Consider the following 18,085-nt stretch of genomic DNA (forward strand, 5'->3'; position numbering starts at 1 on the left):
GCAAATCTTTGAAATACAATTTGGTATGTGAGAAGGTTTTTTTTTGTCTGTCCACCACTTTAGTCCAGACCGAAATATCTCAACACCGATTTCATGGATTGCCATGGAATTGTGTAGATGCATTCATGGCTCCCAGATGATGAATCCTACTGACTTTGGTGATCCACCAACTTTTCCTCTAGTGCCACCATGACGTTGACATTTGTGGTTCAGAGTGATACAGTATATTTTGACAGCGACTGGATGGATTAAAGGAAATTTCCACTGATATTCAACGTCCTTTGAGGATAATTACTTTAGTGATCCTGACATTTCCTCTAGCACCACCATGAGGTTCACATTTGTGTTTTTTTTGTTTTTTTATTGAAATATCTCCACTATAGATTACCATGAAATTTGGTAAAGACTTTCATGGTCCCCAGATGATTGGCGCCATATTGTCAACATTTCTGTTTATTCATTATGCCCTGTAAAATTAATGACATTCTATGGAAGCCCTAAACGGACATGATTCAAACATTTTTTTTTTTTTTTAATGCCGTTATCTCGAGATCCCGAGTTAATTATGTCGTTTTCTCAAGAAAATAAGCTTTGTTTCCTCGTTATCACGAGGAAACAAAAGGTTGTTTTCTTTCATTACTTATAATGTTTGGGTCAAGTTCGGTAAATGCACATTCAAACAGTCAAGATCGAACTGACAGCATGGATGTATACATCCATGGCTGGCAGTGATGGACTTTGTAAAGTTAGCAGGATACACGTCCAGTTTTCAAAATAAGGTGTTGACAAGGGCACATACAATACATGGAAATAAGATTACATGGATAATATTCATAAAGTAGTATAAAATGGTACCTCTCTTATAAATTAAAAAACAAAATACCACAAAATTTCGAGGGAAATTCCTTACTCTTTGATTTTTGGTTGCCGGAAAAAACATTCACCAAGTCCATGACTGTCAAGCTCAATCTGGGCCGTTTGAATGCATTTACCGTCGGCTGATTTGACCCAAACATTATAAGTAATAAAAGAAAACAACCTTTTGTTTTCTTGTGATAACGAGTTATCTCGTTATGTCGAGTTAACGACATAATTAACTCATGATTTCGAGATGACATTAAAAAAAATCTTTGAATCGTGTCCGTTTAGGGCTTCCGTACCATTCACATCACTTTGTGTTTGGTGCTAGTTAGCATTTTAGCATGCAAACTCGCTAAACTAAGATGGTGAACAATGGTAAACATTACACCTGCTAAACATCAACACGCTAGCATTTTCATCTCAGCATGCTGATGTTAGCAATTCGTTTAAAGCACCCCCGTGCTTCTACAGCCTCACAGAGCCACGGGCATGTCTTGTCGTTTCCCGTAAACACATGGTTTTCAGCGTCTGGGAAAGCTTTGAGTCAGAGTTCTGTTGGTTATCACCGACTAACCCAAGCAGGTATGATGTGAGCAGTAGCTTAACACCACCACAACCACAATAGCTGTGTTTAAAGCCACAGATGATACTTCCGGAAATGACTGTTAAGCAGAAAGTGTGATGCCTGTGTGTACAATTTGTTCCAGTGAAATAAGAGACCATACGACACAGTCGCTAAAATCTGCCACTTGGCACTTTAATATCAAAATTACTTAATATCTGACAAGTATAAAACACGATACAAATAATATAAATACAATTAGTTATTTAGCAGCTGGGAAAGGTTTTCAAGGCACTTCAACAGGTAGTCACTCATAGGCTCCGGCTTGTTCTCTGCATCTGTGGTTTTATAGAAGAAAAAAAGAAAGCACAATTGTAAATACGACATGCAAGACCTAATGTTCACATTCGGCGCCGGGGCAGGTACTGATCATCAAAGTGAATAAATGCATACCCTTCTTAGAGATGGTACGTGCCTCCTCAATTCTCAATCGAACAGAGGGACACTTCAAAGTAGTCTTAGCCTTTGAGGGGAAATTAGAAAGACGGATTAGGAAGCAGATGAGCGTTCTTTTTTTCCCGGTTTATAGTCAGGAGATAAAAAAAAGGTTGGTCATTTCTTCTGTGTGTGTGTGTGAGAGGACAATGAAGCTTTCAAGCTGATTTATTGATAGGACCAGACAGAGGGAAGAAACCCTGGGATTTAATTTGACATGTATCACCAATAAACTCAGCCAGTGAAATGCACAGTCACTAAAATAAAAGTTTTAGTGCTTGGATGCACGTGTTTGTGTGTGTGTTTGTGTGTGTGTGTGTGTGTGTGTGTGTGTGTGTGTGTACCGACCCTTTGATTGTTATGGAGCAATGCCCAAAGTGCAGATGCTCCCACAGAGCGGATTTCCATCTCTTTACTGTTCAGACAGCCTAATAACACCTTCATGGCTTTGTCTGAAAGAAAGATATGCAGATAATCAGCAACTGTCAGATAACATCAATCTGCTATGAAACAAAAATATGCTTTTAATTCAAACAAGACAAGTAACTGAACCCTTTAAGAGGATTCTACTTATCAAAACACAGATAGTACATTAGCATATAGAAAACTGTGGACCTGGATGACACAACATATTGATGTTTTAGGTGCAAATAACTGATAAATCACGCTGTTTTCACACGATCTAGGTCATTTCAAATTTTGCATTTTCTTTTTTTATTTGACAATGGCAATGTGGTCATATCACTCATTACCTGTGAGATGATTGATTGATTAAAATCTTGCTACATGCACAACGAACATACACAGGAAATGTGATCTTTCCACAGGAAACAAAAAAATCATGTCACATAGCAGGTTCCACCCACCTGGTCTTACACAACTCCCACCTACAGCGTGCATTGCAGGGTCTGTCATATAGTCTTTCTCTGCAGACTTCCTCTCCTTTCTTCATCTACAGTATCGCGTCTTACAATCAATCATCTTCATACACCGGCAAGCATTGTTCCTACACTTTCCTAAAGATATTGAGTGGCTTTTAACAGAAATACAGCCACACACACACACTTGCATCTTAACTTCCACTGTGGTCTGTTGTTTTTACAGAAACAAAAAATGAAAGAAGAAGTTGTGGAAAGATTCAGCTCCCCCCAGTAAACCTACTGGTTTACAGTGTGGACGCATGAAACGCTGATACAGTACATTTCACTTTCATATCCCTGCGTGACTCAATACATTTAGCGCCCTTCTTCTCTTCCATTACTTACATACCGTTAGCAATGACGTGTGGCTTGTTGGCAGGGCAGAAGCAGAGGTTGTGCAAGGTGAGAAGTGCGTGGCGTCGGTGCGTTGCCAGGTCCGCCAGCAGTTCCAGGGCTCCGGTCACCCTGAGGATACTCTGCTGGCCGTCCTCCGCGAACGAGAGACTAACCAGCAGCCTCAGCCACAGGCCCAGTAGGCCCCCACCACCACCACCACCACTACCCACGGACGTGGCCTTACCACCGCCCGCTTTGGGCACTGGCACTGACAGGAAGGCCTGTAGGAAATTATTCTGAGAATGACAGAAAAGAGAGTTTTAGTGTCATGTGAACAGTTCATTAAGAGCTGCTCAGCCAGTCTAGAAAATTATTTCCCCAGCCAGCATGGTGTAAGTGTGAGGGCGAGATTTTGGACGGACTAAGTGCGAGAGAAGCTATAAATGTTTATTTATAGCAAGTGCTATGCATTTTTTTTTAATTCTGTAAGACTGCATATCACACTTAACTTAACTTGTAAATTAGTTTTTCACAGCCAGTAAAAATTAAATTTGCTCATCTGAGCAGCTTCTAAAACAAGTTAACTCCCATTTAGGGGAAAAAAAACTGATGCTCTTCATTCTTCATATCTCACTCTGGCAAAACAAATCACCATTAAGTGTATTGTTATTCTTTGACTTAGCAATCAGACACTGTCTTGTGCACTACATTTGTGTTCGCTATAGCTTGTCCACAGTGTGTATATACTGTGTACCGGGGCTTGTACCTTTTGCAGGAGGCCTCTGCAGTCGCGGGACATGGCGAGATTAGCCAACAGACAGAAGGCTAGCTTCTGGACGGGGCTGTTATCTGGGGCGACCGATGAGGCCAGCCTCATGACAGAGTGCATCAGAGAGGTACTAGGTGCGCCTTTAGATCCTGGTGCAACGCCGGGGCCGCCGCCGCAAATACAACTGCACGCTGAAAAGGGAAAAAAAAGAACAAAACAACCTTTTTTGATTAACTGGACTTTTAAAAGTTTTGTCAAAATTCAAGGAAACAAAGATAACTCAGGTTTCACAATATTCTCTCCTCTCTCGCACACCAACAGACACACATGCATCCACTGTAAAATGTGTGTAGGCAGGAGCGCTCTCTATTGTACTTTGGTTAGTTTTGCATATTGTTAGCAGCTATGGTAGACACTTTTCTCCAAGAAAACGTCTGATACAAATAAAGTTTTTCTTTTCTTCTTGTTGGAACTGGTTGCCTCTTTACTGTTTATCTTAAAGCTAGCTAGGTGTCCAGCCAAGGCAGCACCGGTTTGCCGCAAAAATAAAGAATGACCCGTCGGGCTGCACGGCTGTCTGCTCAACACACCAATACATCTCTGCCTGGCTGCATGCACAGCTTGTTCCGCTGTAAAAAGCTGTCTAGCTAAAAATGACAACAATGATGAAGAAGAGTGGAACTCTTGTACAAAGACAGAATTAGCTTCACCTTTAGTGGGAAAACAATAAAGACAGTAGCTGCTGAGAGAGCAGCAAACAGACACTGAAGACAGTTTCAAAGCACTGAAGTCTCACGTGAATAATCAGGTAGCTTTACCTCGGAAATTTGTGTCTTTTTATCTATCTGGCTTCTAATCTTCTTTCACCATGAAAGCACTCTGATGATGAACACCACGCTCCTCTGACTCTGGCAGGGAGCGGAATTACTTAGCCCTAGGCTATGGCTACAATTTATTTACAATTTAGGCCATTAAGAAATGTAAACACAAATAGGTAACATACAAATATCTGTCTTTTGGCACCATGCTGATATCAGTATAACTGACGTGACTAATTGCTGCAGCTAGAGATTACTGTAGATACAGAAATAACAAGCTTAAGACAGAGAGCATTGACGAGGCCTCGTCTGACACTGATTGATGATGTTGCTTATTGGAGGACATGACAGCTTGTTGGTTATGCTAATCTTGGAATGGCAACATACAGCAACAGGCGTATGCTGATGTTCGCCCGAGGTTATCTCAATACCTGTCAAGAAAGCCGGTCTATCACAGAATTGACGAGGGAGGTCTGCTTTATAATGGATCCCCCTCACTGATGTGTGTCAAAGGCGTTCCCACTGCTGCTACAAATATATAAAAAAAAAAATGTATGATCGTTCCATGTTGTTGTTTTTTAACTTTTCAGTCTTGTCTGTGGGAGCAAGTTTTTGGGGCTGCTACAAAAATATCCGTTAAAAAAAAAAAAAAATATGTGTGTTGCACAGATGAAACCAACAATCTGACTCGAAACTAGCAGTGCAAACAAAGCCTGGGATGAAGGAGGTAGACTGGAGATGAAACGTTCGGTAGAAAATGTAGCAGTCTCAGGAGAAGAAATGGTAGCCTGAGGGTGGATGGTGTAATACTAAGCCTGGCTGCGTGCAGCCTGAACACAACCTGCTGTTCAGTTAACCTTTAGGGAAATACTGTGCCCGACTTCACTGATTTCTGGTGCTTCACAGCTTGAGCTTATGAGGGGTCTAAAGCGAGCGAGTTTAGATCAGAGCGCACGCACCCACTGAGGAAGCGGTGCCAATCAAACGGGGACACACACACACACTCATAAGCGTTACACATGAAACTTCCTTTCCTCCACTGATGAAACTGATTTCCATTGCACAACTACATCACACACACACAAACAGATCAAAGGCACCACGAGCCGTTTATCAAAGTAATATTTCCCTACTGTTTCCTCCCTATGAATCTCGCCTTTCCTCTCACTCAAAAAGCTTTTTTCCTACAAGTCTTTTTTTTGCTGTTCTGAGTTTCAACAGCTCTTACATTTGCATGACGGAATATATCTCAGGCGACACAGAAGATGCTCTGTGCTTCCCCCCCTCATCATCTCCCGCCGGCCTGAAACCCGTCGCCGTACATGCAGAGAGACGGCCACGCAGCCTGATCCCCGGATCCTGACACTGTGCCCATTGTGGCTGGCAGGCGAGCAGGCGCTGGTCTTATACAGTGAGACACAATGCGGTTCAGTGGTCGTTTTGGAGAGGACAATGGGGCTCTTAGTGGGAAGTGTGCGTGACTCAGTCAGATTGCTAACTGCAGAAAGAGGCGACGGGCAAGCACGGGCCAGGCACAGTGCCTACACAAACACATAAGACTTACACACACACACTAACAAACCTGTGGCGCAGTTGGCCGTATAGACGCACAGAAGCTCCAGCACCGCCTCCATGGTGGGGTCGTCCAATAGGAGCCAGGGCCAAAGAGCATAGAGTGCCAGTGTTAGGCGAGCATCTGTGGCCACAACCTACACACACACACACACACACACACACACACACACACACACACACAAATGGATTATACACAGACACACCCACACACAGGCATGTGCATGATTACAGATGCACACAAACCCTGATTTATACAGCAGCACAAACACAGATGGCGGCAATCAACGTAAGATGTTTCGATATTTTCTTAAGTGTGCAGTAAAAACACATGGGGAGGAGAATAATGGCAGGAGAGCCTCCCTGGCTATTTAGTCCAAGGTAACCACCAGTGACTGAGAGGCCACTTAGAAGATGAAAACCAGCTAATATGCTCTATAAGTAATGCCATTACAGGGTTTAAGAAGCTGAAGTTGCTGAGATGTTAGCAGGGCCGTGCACATTTAGGTGGATCTCATTTGCAGGCACAGCACTGGTACTCTGAGGCTCCATTAAAAAACAATTAGCAGTGAGGAATCTTCAGTGAGGCTCACTTTGCATTCATCGTTGCGGTAAAGAGCACTCCGCAGGATCTCCACAGTCAGCTTGACTTCCTTTAAATAGCCTTCTTCCTGATAATACAGAAAAGACAAAAACAAACACCGATATGTTTAAATGTTCGAGTAGAAAAACATCTTTACTGCTCCATAACAGCAAGCGGACTAACTGCTGGGAACTACCACAGATATAGTCATAATATTTATCCAGATATTGAATTCAGATTGTTATTGTATCCAATGGAGGAAAAAAAAAACAGCAAAGAAATGCTGAGACTGGAAATTTCCAGTCAGTCTCTTTCTCACCTTTTTGCGGTGCGAAGCCTTGCCGGGTCGGACGGACTCCAGGTGGAGCTGGGAGTAAGTTTGCTTCATTTGCTCCACACAGCTGTCAATTAGACCAGCTGGAGGAAAAACCCAGACAGTCAGAGTTCAGAGTGGGACATCATATGAAGAGTTATAATGAGATATCCACCACGACTGACAAAAACATAGCTCTCAATGATGTCGTAAATTGAACACTGGATTGAAAGACTAACTTGTAATGGCAGGGTGCGATTTGTGAAAAAATTAGTTTTAGTTTTTTTATTCATGAAAATAAATCACGAAGCATACTGGGCCTATATAGACGAGGAAGCTTGTTAGGCTATTTCTTGCAGCTGGTAAAGTAACATTTATAGAATAATTGTGAACTTTAATACAATAATTTCATGTCTTGAACTTCACCACTGTATTTGCAGGAATATTTCAATCCAATTTTTAAAATTCAATTCATCAAGTAGCGCGATATTTTCGCTGTCTCGCCTTGTCCTTTCCTCATGCGGCGGACACATAGGAGATGTGATCATACACAACAAAAGAAAAGGTTAAATGCTAATTTAACATGCCAGAATGAATTCCCTCTTTCAGTACCATGGACAGCGCCACTCAGCCGGGTGTGCCAAAACTACGGCGGCAAATAACGATTATTTTCATTGTCGATTATTTTCTTGATTAACTGATTAGTCTATAAAATGACAGAAAAAAATGTGGATCAGTGTTTCCCAAAGCCTAAGATGACATCCTCAAATGTCTTGTTTTGTCCACAACTCAAAGATATTCAGTTTACCGTCATAGAGGAGTCTAGAATCAGAGAATTTTGACTTTTTTTCTCTTAAAAAATTACTCAAAATGATTAATCGATTGTCAAAATAGTTGGCGATTCATTTAATAGTTGACAGCTAATCTATTAATTGTTGCAGCTCTGGCCAAAACACTTTATAAACTACAATATTTAATAAAAAAATAATCACAAAATGCAACAGCACAACATGCTGTGAACATAAAAATAAGCTACAGGCTAAAGTATCTGCCTATTAGTCAGACTAAGAAAACAGTCTGCTTTGATGACAGACTATCTTCTTCTTCTGCTTTCCTGTGGAGGGGTCATCTGCGGCGTGTCGCCCCTCTTTTAGTCACATATCCGGACAGGGAAGGAGGACACACCTGGTCTGTTTACTGAGATGAACAGCAGACTGTTCAGCGTGGAGATGTTCATCACGTAGCCTAGATGCGGTGTCACCTCTACTGTCACACAAGCGCTGACATTTCTGATTTTATTGTCGCTTGCACTGTACTAGACTGCTCTCACGTCGCAGCTCTTTACTTACAGTAGATATATTTTAAAATATGTTTATTTGAGGTATTTTATATGGTCTGTTGGTGAAGTAGCCTTAATCACTATGGAGGGGGGGGGGCATATTTTGTCCCCACCGGTTATAAAAAATTATTTAGCAGGGGCAGGGATATATAGACCAGAGGGAGGGAAATCGCAACCTGGGTAATGGATGCAGTTTTCGAAACTTTTCCGGTGTCACACGTGTGTTATGGGGGAACCACCAGGCAACAAGCTAGTGACCCATTTTAAAATGTTCAAAGAGTGTGTAACAGGTGGCAGCCTGAGGTGTGGGGAATTACCTTTGGCTGCGTGGCTTTGAGCTGTGGGACTGCAGGTTAGCAGTGTCATCAGAGCTCTGGCTGTCAGCTTCTTCAAAGGGTCCTGATGGGTCCTCTTATCAAAACTCTGGCATCAACAGTCAGAGAGGGACATAGTGATCATTCACGACACATAATCAAAGAAAAGAAAGTAATCAAGTTTAGTTAATTCAGACTACCACCCGCCACATATACACGTACCTGCAGTAACAGTTCACACAGCTGGCTGGCTGAGGGACCGCTCACAATGTCAGACAAAGCAGCAGCGTGTTTAGAGTTCGAGGTCGTGACCTCTGCACCCAGACTCTTCGTCTCCTCTGTGAAAATCGTACTGAGGAACTGCAGAGCCGCCGTGTGGAGAAGAGAGTCTGCAAACTTCTCATTCACACACACTGATAATGTTCCTGCAGACACACACACGGGGCAAATAAAAAAAAGAGAGAGAGTTGGTCTTTTAATGAATGACACTGCACTGCAATGCATACTGAATCACGGAGAAGACAAAATGGCAAATCCATTGTTTAAATCCCCTGACAGATATTTGTCCATGACTGAGGCAGTATGCGCTGGCGGCGAACACACTAATCATTTGAATGTGTATGCAGACGCCCAGATGCCATAAACAAGTACACACGGACATAAATACAAGCACAAAGGCTCAGCATTCATCTTTTACTGGACTCATCACATTTCCCTGCTGTGCCATTAATCACAGAGGAAGATGAGTAGGCGGAGTGGAGGTAGTGTAAGGACAGGATGCAATTATCCTATCCCAGCATCTGTTCGGGGAAGTTAATACACACTGTAATGATGCAACAAAGGTGGTATTATGATAGAATTTATTTATTTTTTGTACCAGAATTATATCTAAAATGCAAATTCTGGTTATTTAGTGAGTTACTACAATCGGCATAATTACCCTAATGATGATTGTCAGTCTTTGTGATTTGAGGAGAAAAATCACTTTACAGCCAGATTTCATCATGTACCAAGATCTTGATTCTTAAACCACGGTGGGATATTCAAATTAAATGAAACACCCTAAATATTTCCAAAAAAGACAATAATCTATTATTATAAATTGTGGTAAATTATCCATAATAGATGCTTATAAAGCAAATCTGCAGCTTAAACCAGAATAATTAATTTTGTCTCTTTCACTCTCTCGCTTTAACATAATGCACACACACACACACACATAGATACAGCGCAGAGAATCTGTGTACCTGCAAACGTCCGCCAGCGTCTCCCCAGCGCAGCAGAGACAGATGGGTACGCTGCCGAGCTGTCCCTCCTCACCAGAGTAGCCAGGAGCATAAACACGTCTGCCCAGCACACACAAACCGTGTCCCGGGTACCAGCGTCTGAAGGGGGAAAAAGAGTGAGTCACAAATTTTATGACACGAGACAGCCACAAAGCCACACACAGATCACACTGCAGGGAGAGTGGGATACTTGTATGAATAGGAGTATGTATTTGAAGCATCGTTGGATGTTTTTTTCTGATCAATAATGGTAACATACACAATAGTATATATGGGACATTACTAAAAATGACGACTTCCATTTGAATTTAACATCAGGCTTCTGACCTAATCCTTTGGTATCCAGCATGAGCACTGCCACCAGAGTAGTCAACAGCTGTTTCAGGAAGTCCATCTGGCCAATCAGCTCCTGGCTTACTGCGACACACGAGCGCAGCAGTTTGGAGAAGCTGGACAGGAACTGAAGTAGGGTGACAAACTAGAAACACAAACGCACGTTCACACAGGAGGACATTTTTTTATAGATTAACCACACATGCATGCAAACAGATTGTACACATTTATTGAGCAGCTAAGGTTCCAGAAAATATGAAAATTAGGGTTGTCAAAGTTGACGTGATAATAACACGTTAACCGGGCTCAGAGTGGAGATACTGGTATCATATGAAACTAGGAAACCTATGGCACCAACCATGTCATACTAGCTCATCAGGAAGGAGGTTAAATAACGCTCCAAACTTGCGCTAAATTTTGGCGAGGAAAAACTGTCAAGGCCATTTTCAAAGGGGTCCCTTGACCTCTGACCTCTAGATATGTGAATGAAAATAGGTTTTATGGGTACCCACGAGTCTCCCTTTTACAGATATGCTCACTTTATGATAATCACATGCAGTTTGGGGCAAGTCTTAGTCAAGTCAGCACACTGACACACTGACAGCTGTTGTTGCCTGTTGGGCTTGAGTTTGCCATGTTATGATTTGAGCATATTTTTATGCTAAATGCAGTACCTGTGAGGGTTTCTGGACAATATCTGTCATTGTTTTGTGTTGTTAATTGATTTCCAATAATAAATACGTACATATATTTGCATAAAGCAAGCATACTGTATTTGCCCACTCCCATGTTGATGAGAATATTAAATTATTATATTACAAATCTCCCTTTAAGGTACATTTTTAACAGATTGAAAATGTGCGATTAATCACGATTAAATATTTTAATCAATTGACAGTCCTAATGAAAATGGATGCATATTAACAGTATGAATAAGTTATTCTATTTTAAAAGCTAATTTTCCAAGCTGCAAAAAACAGTGGTATGCTTTGAGTATAAGCTTGAATATTCCACCCACACCAAAATCTGGAGGTGCCCTCAGACAACCTCGCGCTGCACTGAAGCAGCGTACTGTACCAACCCACGTTTTTTATGCTAAGTCATAACAAAAAAAAAAAAGTTGAAAAACTCTTCAGAAGTGTCTATCACAGTGTTCCTCACCTGGATCTTGATGTCTTCCCTCTCTCCTGGTAGGACGTTGGGTGTCTTCAGCTCAGTCAAACATTTCTCAATGGGCCCAACATCTACCAGACTGAGGAGGAAAAGAAATGTGTGTGTTTGTAAGAAAGTAGCTAGAGGGGATTAGAGCTACAATTAACATGAATTCTCTACTGATATACATGTTTATTTAAATCATCTTTAATCATTATAAAAAATGACATAAATATGTTACGGCTCAGTGTGGATTTTACGGCTTTTATTTACACTGTAAAACGTCTCTGGCAACACAAAATGTTTGATGTTTTTACCGACTACTAAAACAATCAGTTATCAAACTATAAAGAGTTTTGAAGATGTAATCTCTCTCTTTTCCCTGGGTATGTACAGGTGTATGTATATATAAAGGCATGTATGTACTGTATGTGTGTATATATATATGAGTGCATGCCATCATACTAGCCTACTTTTTTTCTATTCGATCAATCGACTCTTCATTTAACCAACTACACACTAAACATTTCAGCAGCAGACTGAATATAACAAGTAATGAATTCCTACTGAGAGTACTATAAAGCCATTCTGAGTTTTATTCAACACATTGGAGGGGAGAGTGTGTTCATGCGGTCGGAGCATGTGGCCTCTCACCTGGCCAGCGCCTGGAGGAGCTGGTTGTGTCGGATGGCAGTGAGGGTGAAGTCTGGCAGGATGGCCAGCAGGTTAGTCAGCAGGCCACAGTGGGCCGTCATGAGGTCGGGAGTTACCATGACGACGGGCTCCGCGGCCGAGGGCTCGCCCTGTCGGGAGTCTTGGGAGGTCGCCGAGTCGCTGGTGTCCGTGTCGCTCTGGCCTGTGAGACACATCAATAGACAGCTAATAGAGACGCATTCCCAATGGCTCACACACACTGAGTCTGTCTCTGACCACATAATCTAGAAACTGAGGTAAAATACAGAGAGCAATGTGCTAATGTAACATGGAAACATAAATATACAAATGTGGGGAATGGTTTTAAAGGTTCTAAAGGAAAATATTGTGAAATGTGATACTATTACTGTGAACGCATGTGTTCACGCAGACACACACACTCTCTTCCTCTCTGTACCAGTACCTTGAGCCATCAGTCTGCTGACAGGAGTATCTTCTGTGATGCTCAATGGTGAGGGACTCTTAGGGGTGTGTGGCCCCGAACCTCTTATCTGTAACGGACAACATGAAGTTGTGAGGATCCACTTGTTTATTTCCAACGTGTTAGTGCGTGTGCATGTCTGAAGGTACGAGTGCATCGCTGACCACGGTGCTGGATGTGGAGAGGGAGCTGGAAGGTCTGCTAGAGTCGATAGCGGGCGCTGGTGGATCGCATCTCCAAAACCACAGAGAATTCTCAGAATCTAGACAAGCACATACGCATAATGACACGTTAACATAAACCAGAAAAAAAACTATTGATGAATGATGAAACACAATAATTGAAAACCTACCCAGTGAATTGCTCTCCTGAGGTCCACTGGTGGCAGCAGCACGAGGTTGCAGGTGGAACGTGTACCTGCCTTGATAACATTTGGAGGCGGAGAGAGCCACATGTTGGAAGTAGTGGCAGTGGTAGAGCAGAGCCTGGAGCGCTGGAAGACCCACCAGAGACACACCAGACACCTCGTCATGGACACACGGGTGCTGGAAGAGGAGAGTGTGAATGTGGGGAAGATGCAGAGATGAGTGACTATTATATGACTTCCACTGATAAGAACAGGGCGAAAGAAAGAGAGGTGAGAAAAAGGACAAAATACAGAGGGGTTGAAGGTAAAATCCAGCTGGGCTTAACTTTGTCTGAACCCTTCACTAGATATTTTCATAACCTGACCTGCCAGATGGTTTGTTACAAAGAACCATCTGAGAAGCCAGCATCGGAAACTGTTTGGAAAAGGGCAGGTACTTTCAAAAAATACTTGGCAGACTGGATGAACCATCTATCAATCAAACTCTTGCCAAAGCCAGTTGGGAGAAGAGTGAAAACATATTTTTTCTATCGAGAAAAGCCTTCGGTGCCGTTTTTTGCTTTTCTATCAATGAAGAAATACTCTCCAGTTCTGATATAACTGATGCAGCATCGACGCTAACTTATTCAGGAGCCGCCATTATTGTTTAGAACGAACAGTTGCATCTACGTGTTTTCACACACGCCTAAGCCAGACCCGTAGCTGCCAGTAGTTCTGTTCAAATTGCCCCCAATTTCACTGGATTTTTAAAGAATATATCACTCTAAAACTTATAAACACTAACAAAAGTGAAAAACTGTCAAAATGTCTGGTCTTTAAAGAAGAATAATGTACGTTTTTTTTCTTACAATTTTATATTTTTGAACTTTATTTATCCCAATTCTATTTTTTGAATTATCATTGTTATTTCTATTTATTTCTCTAAATTCATTTCCCTGTTTCTCTGTACCATTATGTTGAGTACATGTATGAACATTTGAATGTTTTTTCAATAAAAAAAAATAAAAAAAGCTGCCAGTAGCTCTTCACAGGACGCTGATTGGTCGGTGCACTGGTTTGCCAGATACACGCATATATAACGCATTACTTGGTGTGATATGTGATCCTGCGGTTCTCGTGTGATCTTGTGACATTGTGAGAACCCCGCTACCATGCGAGGTAAATATTTTCAACCTTCAATATTAAAATCTTAAATATACTTTACAAGACTGTCATTTTTTTCTAAAAGCCCCTTCAAGGAGATCACAACATCTACCTTTTTCATTTTAATTTTTTTGTACGTGGCCTGATTTCAGCCTTTCTTTAAAAAGATAATAAATACATTTTAGTAATGACGTCCCAAATTAAGATGCTGTTGGTGTTTTGACAGAGATTTAAACATAATTATTTTGGATGTGAGTGCTGGAGGCCTGCGCCCCAGCAGAGCTTCAATTCTAGAAACACCTCTGGTCTGAACCCTACAGGGCTCAACAAGAAGGGGAATGGAACGGAGGAACAGGAGGAGGGTGGGGGAGGTATAAACAGAGAGACACTGAAAGAGAGGGAGCGAGAGAAAACATTTCATGGTCTATAAAAGCTTTTTAACTGGTTGGCAGAGCTGCTGACCTGCCAGTGGGAGTCCTTGGCCTCCTCTGCATTGGCAGGCATGGGCATCACCATCAAGTTCTGCAGGATAAATGCAGCCTGGACACAAAAAAAAAAGAGACATGCACACACTGGGTCAAGTTAGACTGCATCAGCAACAGTGCCATCTGCCTGTATTTGGCTGGTAATACATAAAAGTCCAGCCACATTTTCTGACCATAGAAGAAATAAAAGTGAAATTGGCTTTACTCTTACTAGTGTGTGTGTGAGTGGAAACAACAACAGTTTTAAAAATGTACAATAGATGGGGTTAGCTTCTGTCAATCATCTCTGTAAATACAATAACAGTCTGCCGTTCTATATTTTGGCCCAGGACTCCTCAAAAGGAAGTTATTTATCTCCTGTGCAGCAATAAGGAAAACAATGTTTCTGGGTTGCACAGACAGTAGAGCAGAGATGCAGCTCTAACATCGTACCTCTCTGCGGACCATGCTGCTCTCCTGCTGATCCAGGAGGATGTTGAGCAACGTGCCCCACAGACCTCCGCTGATGTTCTGACAGCTGGCACACAGAGCCTGGCACCCGCTGGGCACCGAGGACAGAGCTGCGCCTAAACCCAAACTGGCAAACCTCACCTGAAACGAGAGGGGAGACACAAATTTGGGTGGATGTGTGAGGAAAGAGAAAGGAAAAGGAATATGGTGTAGCTGTATATACATCGGCAGACTAAGCAGACTAGCATTTTAAATTGATGATGGCACAGACAGACTCTACCTTGTCGAGGGAGCCCTCTTAGACTGACTTGTGTGAGGACTTATTTTTGGAGACAGACAGAGAATTTGGTATGACTAGCTGTCATGTGCTTCTTTTTGTCTGCGAGTTCTTGCGCAACTCTTATGGGTTTCATTTTGTCCCAAAAGTCAAGCATCTAGAAACTTCAGTTTTATGACAGAAAGAGTTTATGAAGTTTAGCTGAAGAATGAACAGTGAACAGCTAAATACTGAAGACTTGAGTGTCATGTATACGTATAGTTTACATATGTTTAATTGTTTCAGTTATTATAACTTTAAAGTTGCAGTGTGTACAGTTTAGCGGCATCCAGCGGTGAGGTCGCAGATTGCAAGCAATTGAAACTTCTCCCGTGTTCCAAGCTTGTAGGACAACTACAGTGACCGACGCAAAAATGTGAATGGCCCAATCTTGTGCCAGTGTTTGGTTTGTCCGTTTGTCCGTTCTAGGTTACTGTAGAAACATAGCTGTCGGCTCCGTGAAGATGACCCACTATATGCAGACATAAACAGCTCAAGGTAACGAAAAAACATTCTTAATTTCAGGTGATTACACACTAAAGAAAACATACTTATTAATTGGGGCTGTCAAAGTTAATGCGATAACTCTCGGAGGTTGTAGCGGGCTCAGTTTTAAAGCTAGAGAGAAGATACTGGCATCATGTGAAACTAGAAAACCTAAGGAATCCATTAGCAGTTCCATACTAGCTCATCGTGAGGAGGCTAAATAACGCTCTAAATCTGTAATTTTTAAAGGGGTCCCTTGACCTCTGACCTCAAGATATGTGAATATAAATGGGTTCTATGGGTACCCACGAGTCTCCCCTTTACAGACATGCCCACTTTATGACATATAGTACATGCATATTTGGACTAGTCATAGTCAAGTCAGCACACTGACAGCTGTCGTTGCCTGTTGTGTTCGAGTTTGACATGTTATGATTTGAGCATATATTTTTATGCTAAATACAGTACCTGTGAGGGTTTCTGGACAATATCTGTCATTGTTTTGTGTTGTTAATTGATTACTAATAATAAATATATACATACATTTGCATAAAGCAAGCATATTTGTTCACTCCCATGTTGATAAAAGTATTAAATACTTGACAAATCTCCCTTTAAGGTACATTTTGACCATATAACAATGTGTGATTGATTTGCGATAAATCACCATTAATCATGGACAACCATGCGATTAAATATTTTAATCAATTGACAGCCCTAATACTCATTAATATTATATTCCTTTTTCTGCCAATAGATCCCCCTAAATGTTACACACTGTTCCTTTAAGAGAACGAGGAGCTGGAGACTCTTCGTACCTCTTGATCGCGGTCGACCCACAGTGGAATGAGCCAGGCCAAACCAAGCTGAGAGGCACTGGCTTCCTCAGCAGCTGCCTCATTCCCCAAAGACCACTGGGATATGAAGTCCTGATGCAGACAAAATAGAGAGAAAAACACTGTTTTGGTTACGTTCCAACATATTTTTATACTATGTAGTCTGGTATCTGGCTGTTGGAGGCGCAGACTTTCAGTACTTGCATCGATTCACTGATTTCTTTCTAACCAGCATCCTCACAGCGGTGTAAACATGTTGATACTTGCCTTGTCCTTGTTCTCGACCATCATCTCATGGGACAGGTGAAGCAAGCAGATGACGGCATTCTTAGTCACACCTTTCCCCATGAAAGACATGGAGTTGCCTCCCCACTCCACATAAAATGAGGAGATAACCTGTGTAAAAGGACACAGATCATATTGGGGGTGTTGAATTATAGAACACTGTGGTGCTATTGCATGTTTCCCATCCATTCTCATCCTGCAAAGACAGCTGGCAGAACTGCAAGTTATTTGGATTTACAGTAAGTGGCGTTATCACATGTTGCTCCCTGTTTCTGGCAAAGACGACTGAACAAAGGGTACCTGAGTTAGTGATTATTACTGAATGCTTGTCATGCAACTCACTGCATCCAAAAGGAAAGCTAAATACAGCGGAGACTAATTATTTTGCTTTGATGTGCCATCAGGATGTGGGACTGCACTGAAGAGCAGATGAAGAGAGAGGAGCCCAAGGCCTGCTGAGCTTTAGGGCCCTACAGTGCCGAGAGTATCAGGTGAGAGGTGGGTTAGAGGGGTTGAGAAGACGGGGGGTGAAAGTGTTAGCTATCTGATTGTTATCAGTGAGATGAAAGTAGCCACCAGAGATCTTGACTGAAAAAGGGAAATTAACCTTCAGTGTTCATGCGATCATAATTCATGTCCATGAACGCTGCCCATTAAAAACAAACCAAATGAATAAGCATAGGTGTTGCGTTAACGGGATGGTCTATTCCACCGGGGTCTTCATTCCAAATCAAAAAATAAAAGTTTGGACACCTCTGTGCTGAGGACTGCTGCGCAAGCTGGTCTACAACGTGTTACGCTATTGTTTTATGGACTGTTGAACAACCGAACAGATGGAATAGGCAAGGTTGATTAATCTCATCAGCATCTTCACAGTGTGGCATATCTAATCAATGAGATTTTGTACTCATTGCAATGCACGTCCTGTA

At 41.9% G+C, this 18,085-nt stretch overlaps 1 protein-coding gene across 3 annotated transcripts in view; it reads right to left on the reverse strand.

Moving 5' to 3' along the window:
• Window positions 1-1,597: 1,597 nt before the first annotated feature.
• Window positions 1,598-18,085, reverse strand: part of rttn (rotatin) — a 37,133-nt gene continuing 20,645 nt past the window's right edge. Inside the window, exons 29-49 of one of the 3 annotated variants that reach the window (XM_037756727.1) lie at window positions 17,139-17,267; window positions 16,854-16,964; window positions 15,216-15,374; window positions 14,761-14,838; window positions 13,141-13,333; window positions 12,953-13,050; window positions 12,771-12,858; window positions 12,308-12,509; window positions 11,663-11,753; window positions 10,496-10,646; window positions 10,130-10,267; window positions 9,105-9,307; window positions 8,886-8,991; window positions 7,236-7,333; window positions 6,927-7,004; window positions 6,344-6,470; window positions 3,941-4,134; window positions 3,188-3,470; window positions 2,267-2,370; window positions 1,877-1,946; window positions 1,598-1,761 (exon numbers count right to left, since the gene is read on the reverse strand). In XM_037756727.1, coding sequence (XP_037612655.1) covers window positions 1,682-1,761; window positions 1,877-1,946; window positions 2,267-2,370; window positions 3,188-3,470; window positions 3,941-4,134; window positions 6,344-6,470; window positions 6,927-7,004; window positions 7,236-7,333; window positions 8,886-8,991; window positions 9,105-9,307; window positions 10,130-10,267; window positions 10,496-10,646; window positions 11,663-11,753; window positions 12,308-12,509; window positions 12,771-12,858; window positions 12,953-13,050; window positions 13,141-13,333; window positions 14,761-14,838; window positions 15,216-15,374; window positions 16,854-16,964; window positions 17,139-17,267 — 2,781 coding nt within the window. In that variant the 3' untranslated portion in view covers window positions 1,598-1,681. Of the gene's footprint in view, window positions 1,762-1,876; window positions 1,947-2,266; window positions 2,371-2,784; window positions 2,935-3,187; window positions 3,471-3,940; window positions 4,135-6,343; window positions 6,471-6,926; window positions 7,005-7,235; window positions 7,334-8,885; window positions 8,992-9,104; window positions 9,308-10,129; window positions 10,268-10,495; window positions 10,647-11,662; window positions 11,754-12,307; window positions 12,510-12,770; window positions 12,859-12,952; window positions 13,051-13,140; window positions 13,334-14,760; window positions 14,839-15,215; window positions 15,375-16,853; window positions 16,965-17,138; window positions 17,268-18,085 lie in introns of those variants that run through there. The other 2 variants (XR_005204936.1, XR_005204935.1) reach the window with 2 other exon arrangements.

The sequence above is a fragment of the Sebastes umbrosus genome, chromosome 21 (genome assembly GCF_015220745.1).
Source record: "Sebastes umbrosus isolate fSebUmb1 chromosome 21, fSebUmb1.pri, whole genome shotgun sequence".
NCBI classification, from domain to species: domain Eukaryota; kingdom Metazoa; phylum Chordata; class Actinopteri; order Perciformes; family Sebastidae; genus Sebastes; species Sebastes umbrosus.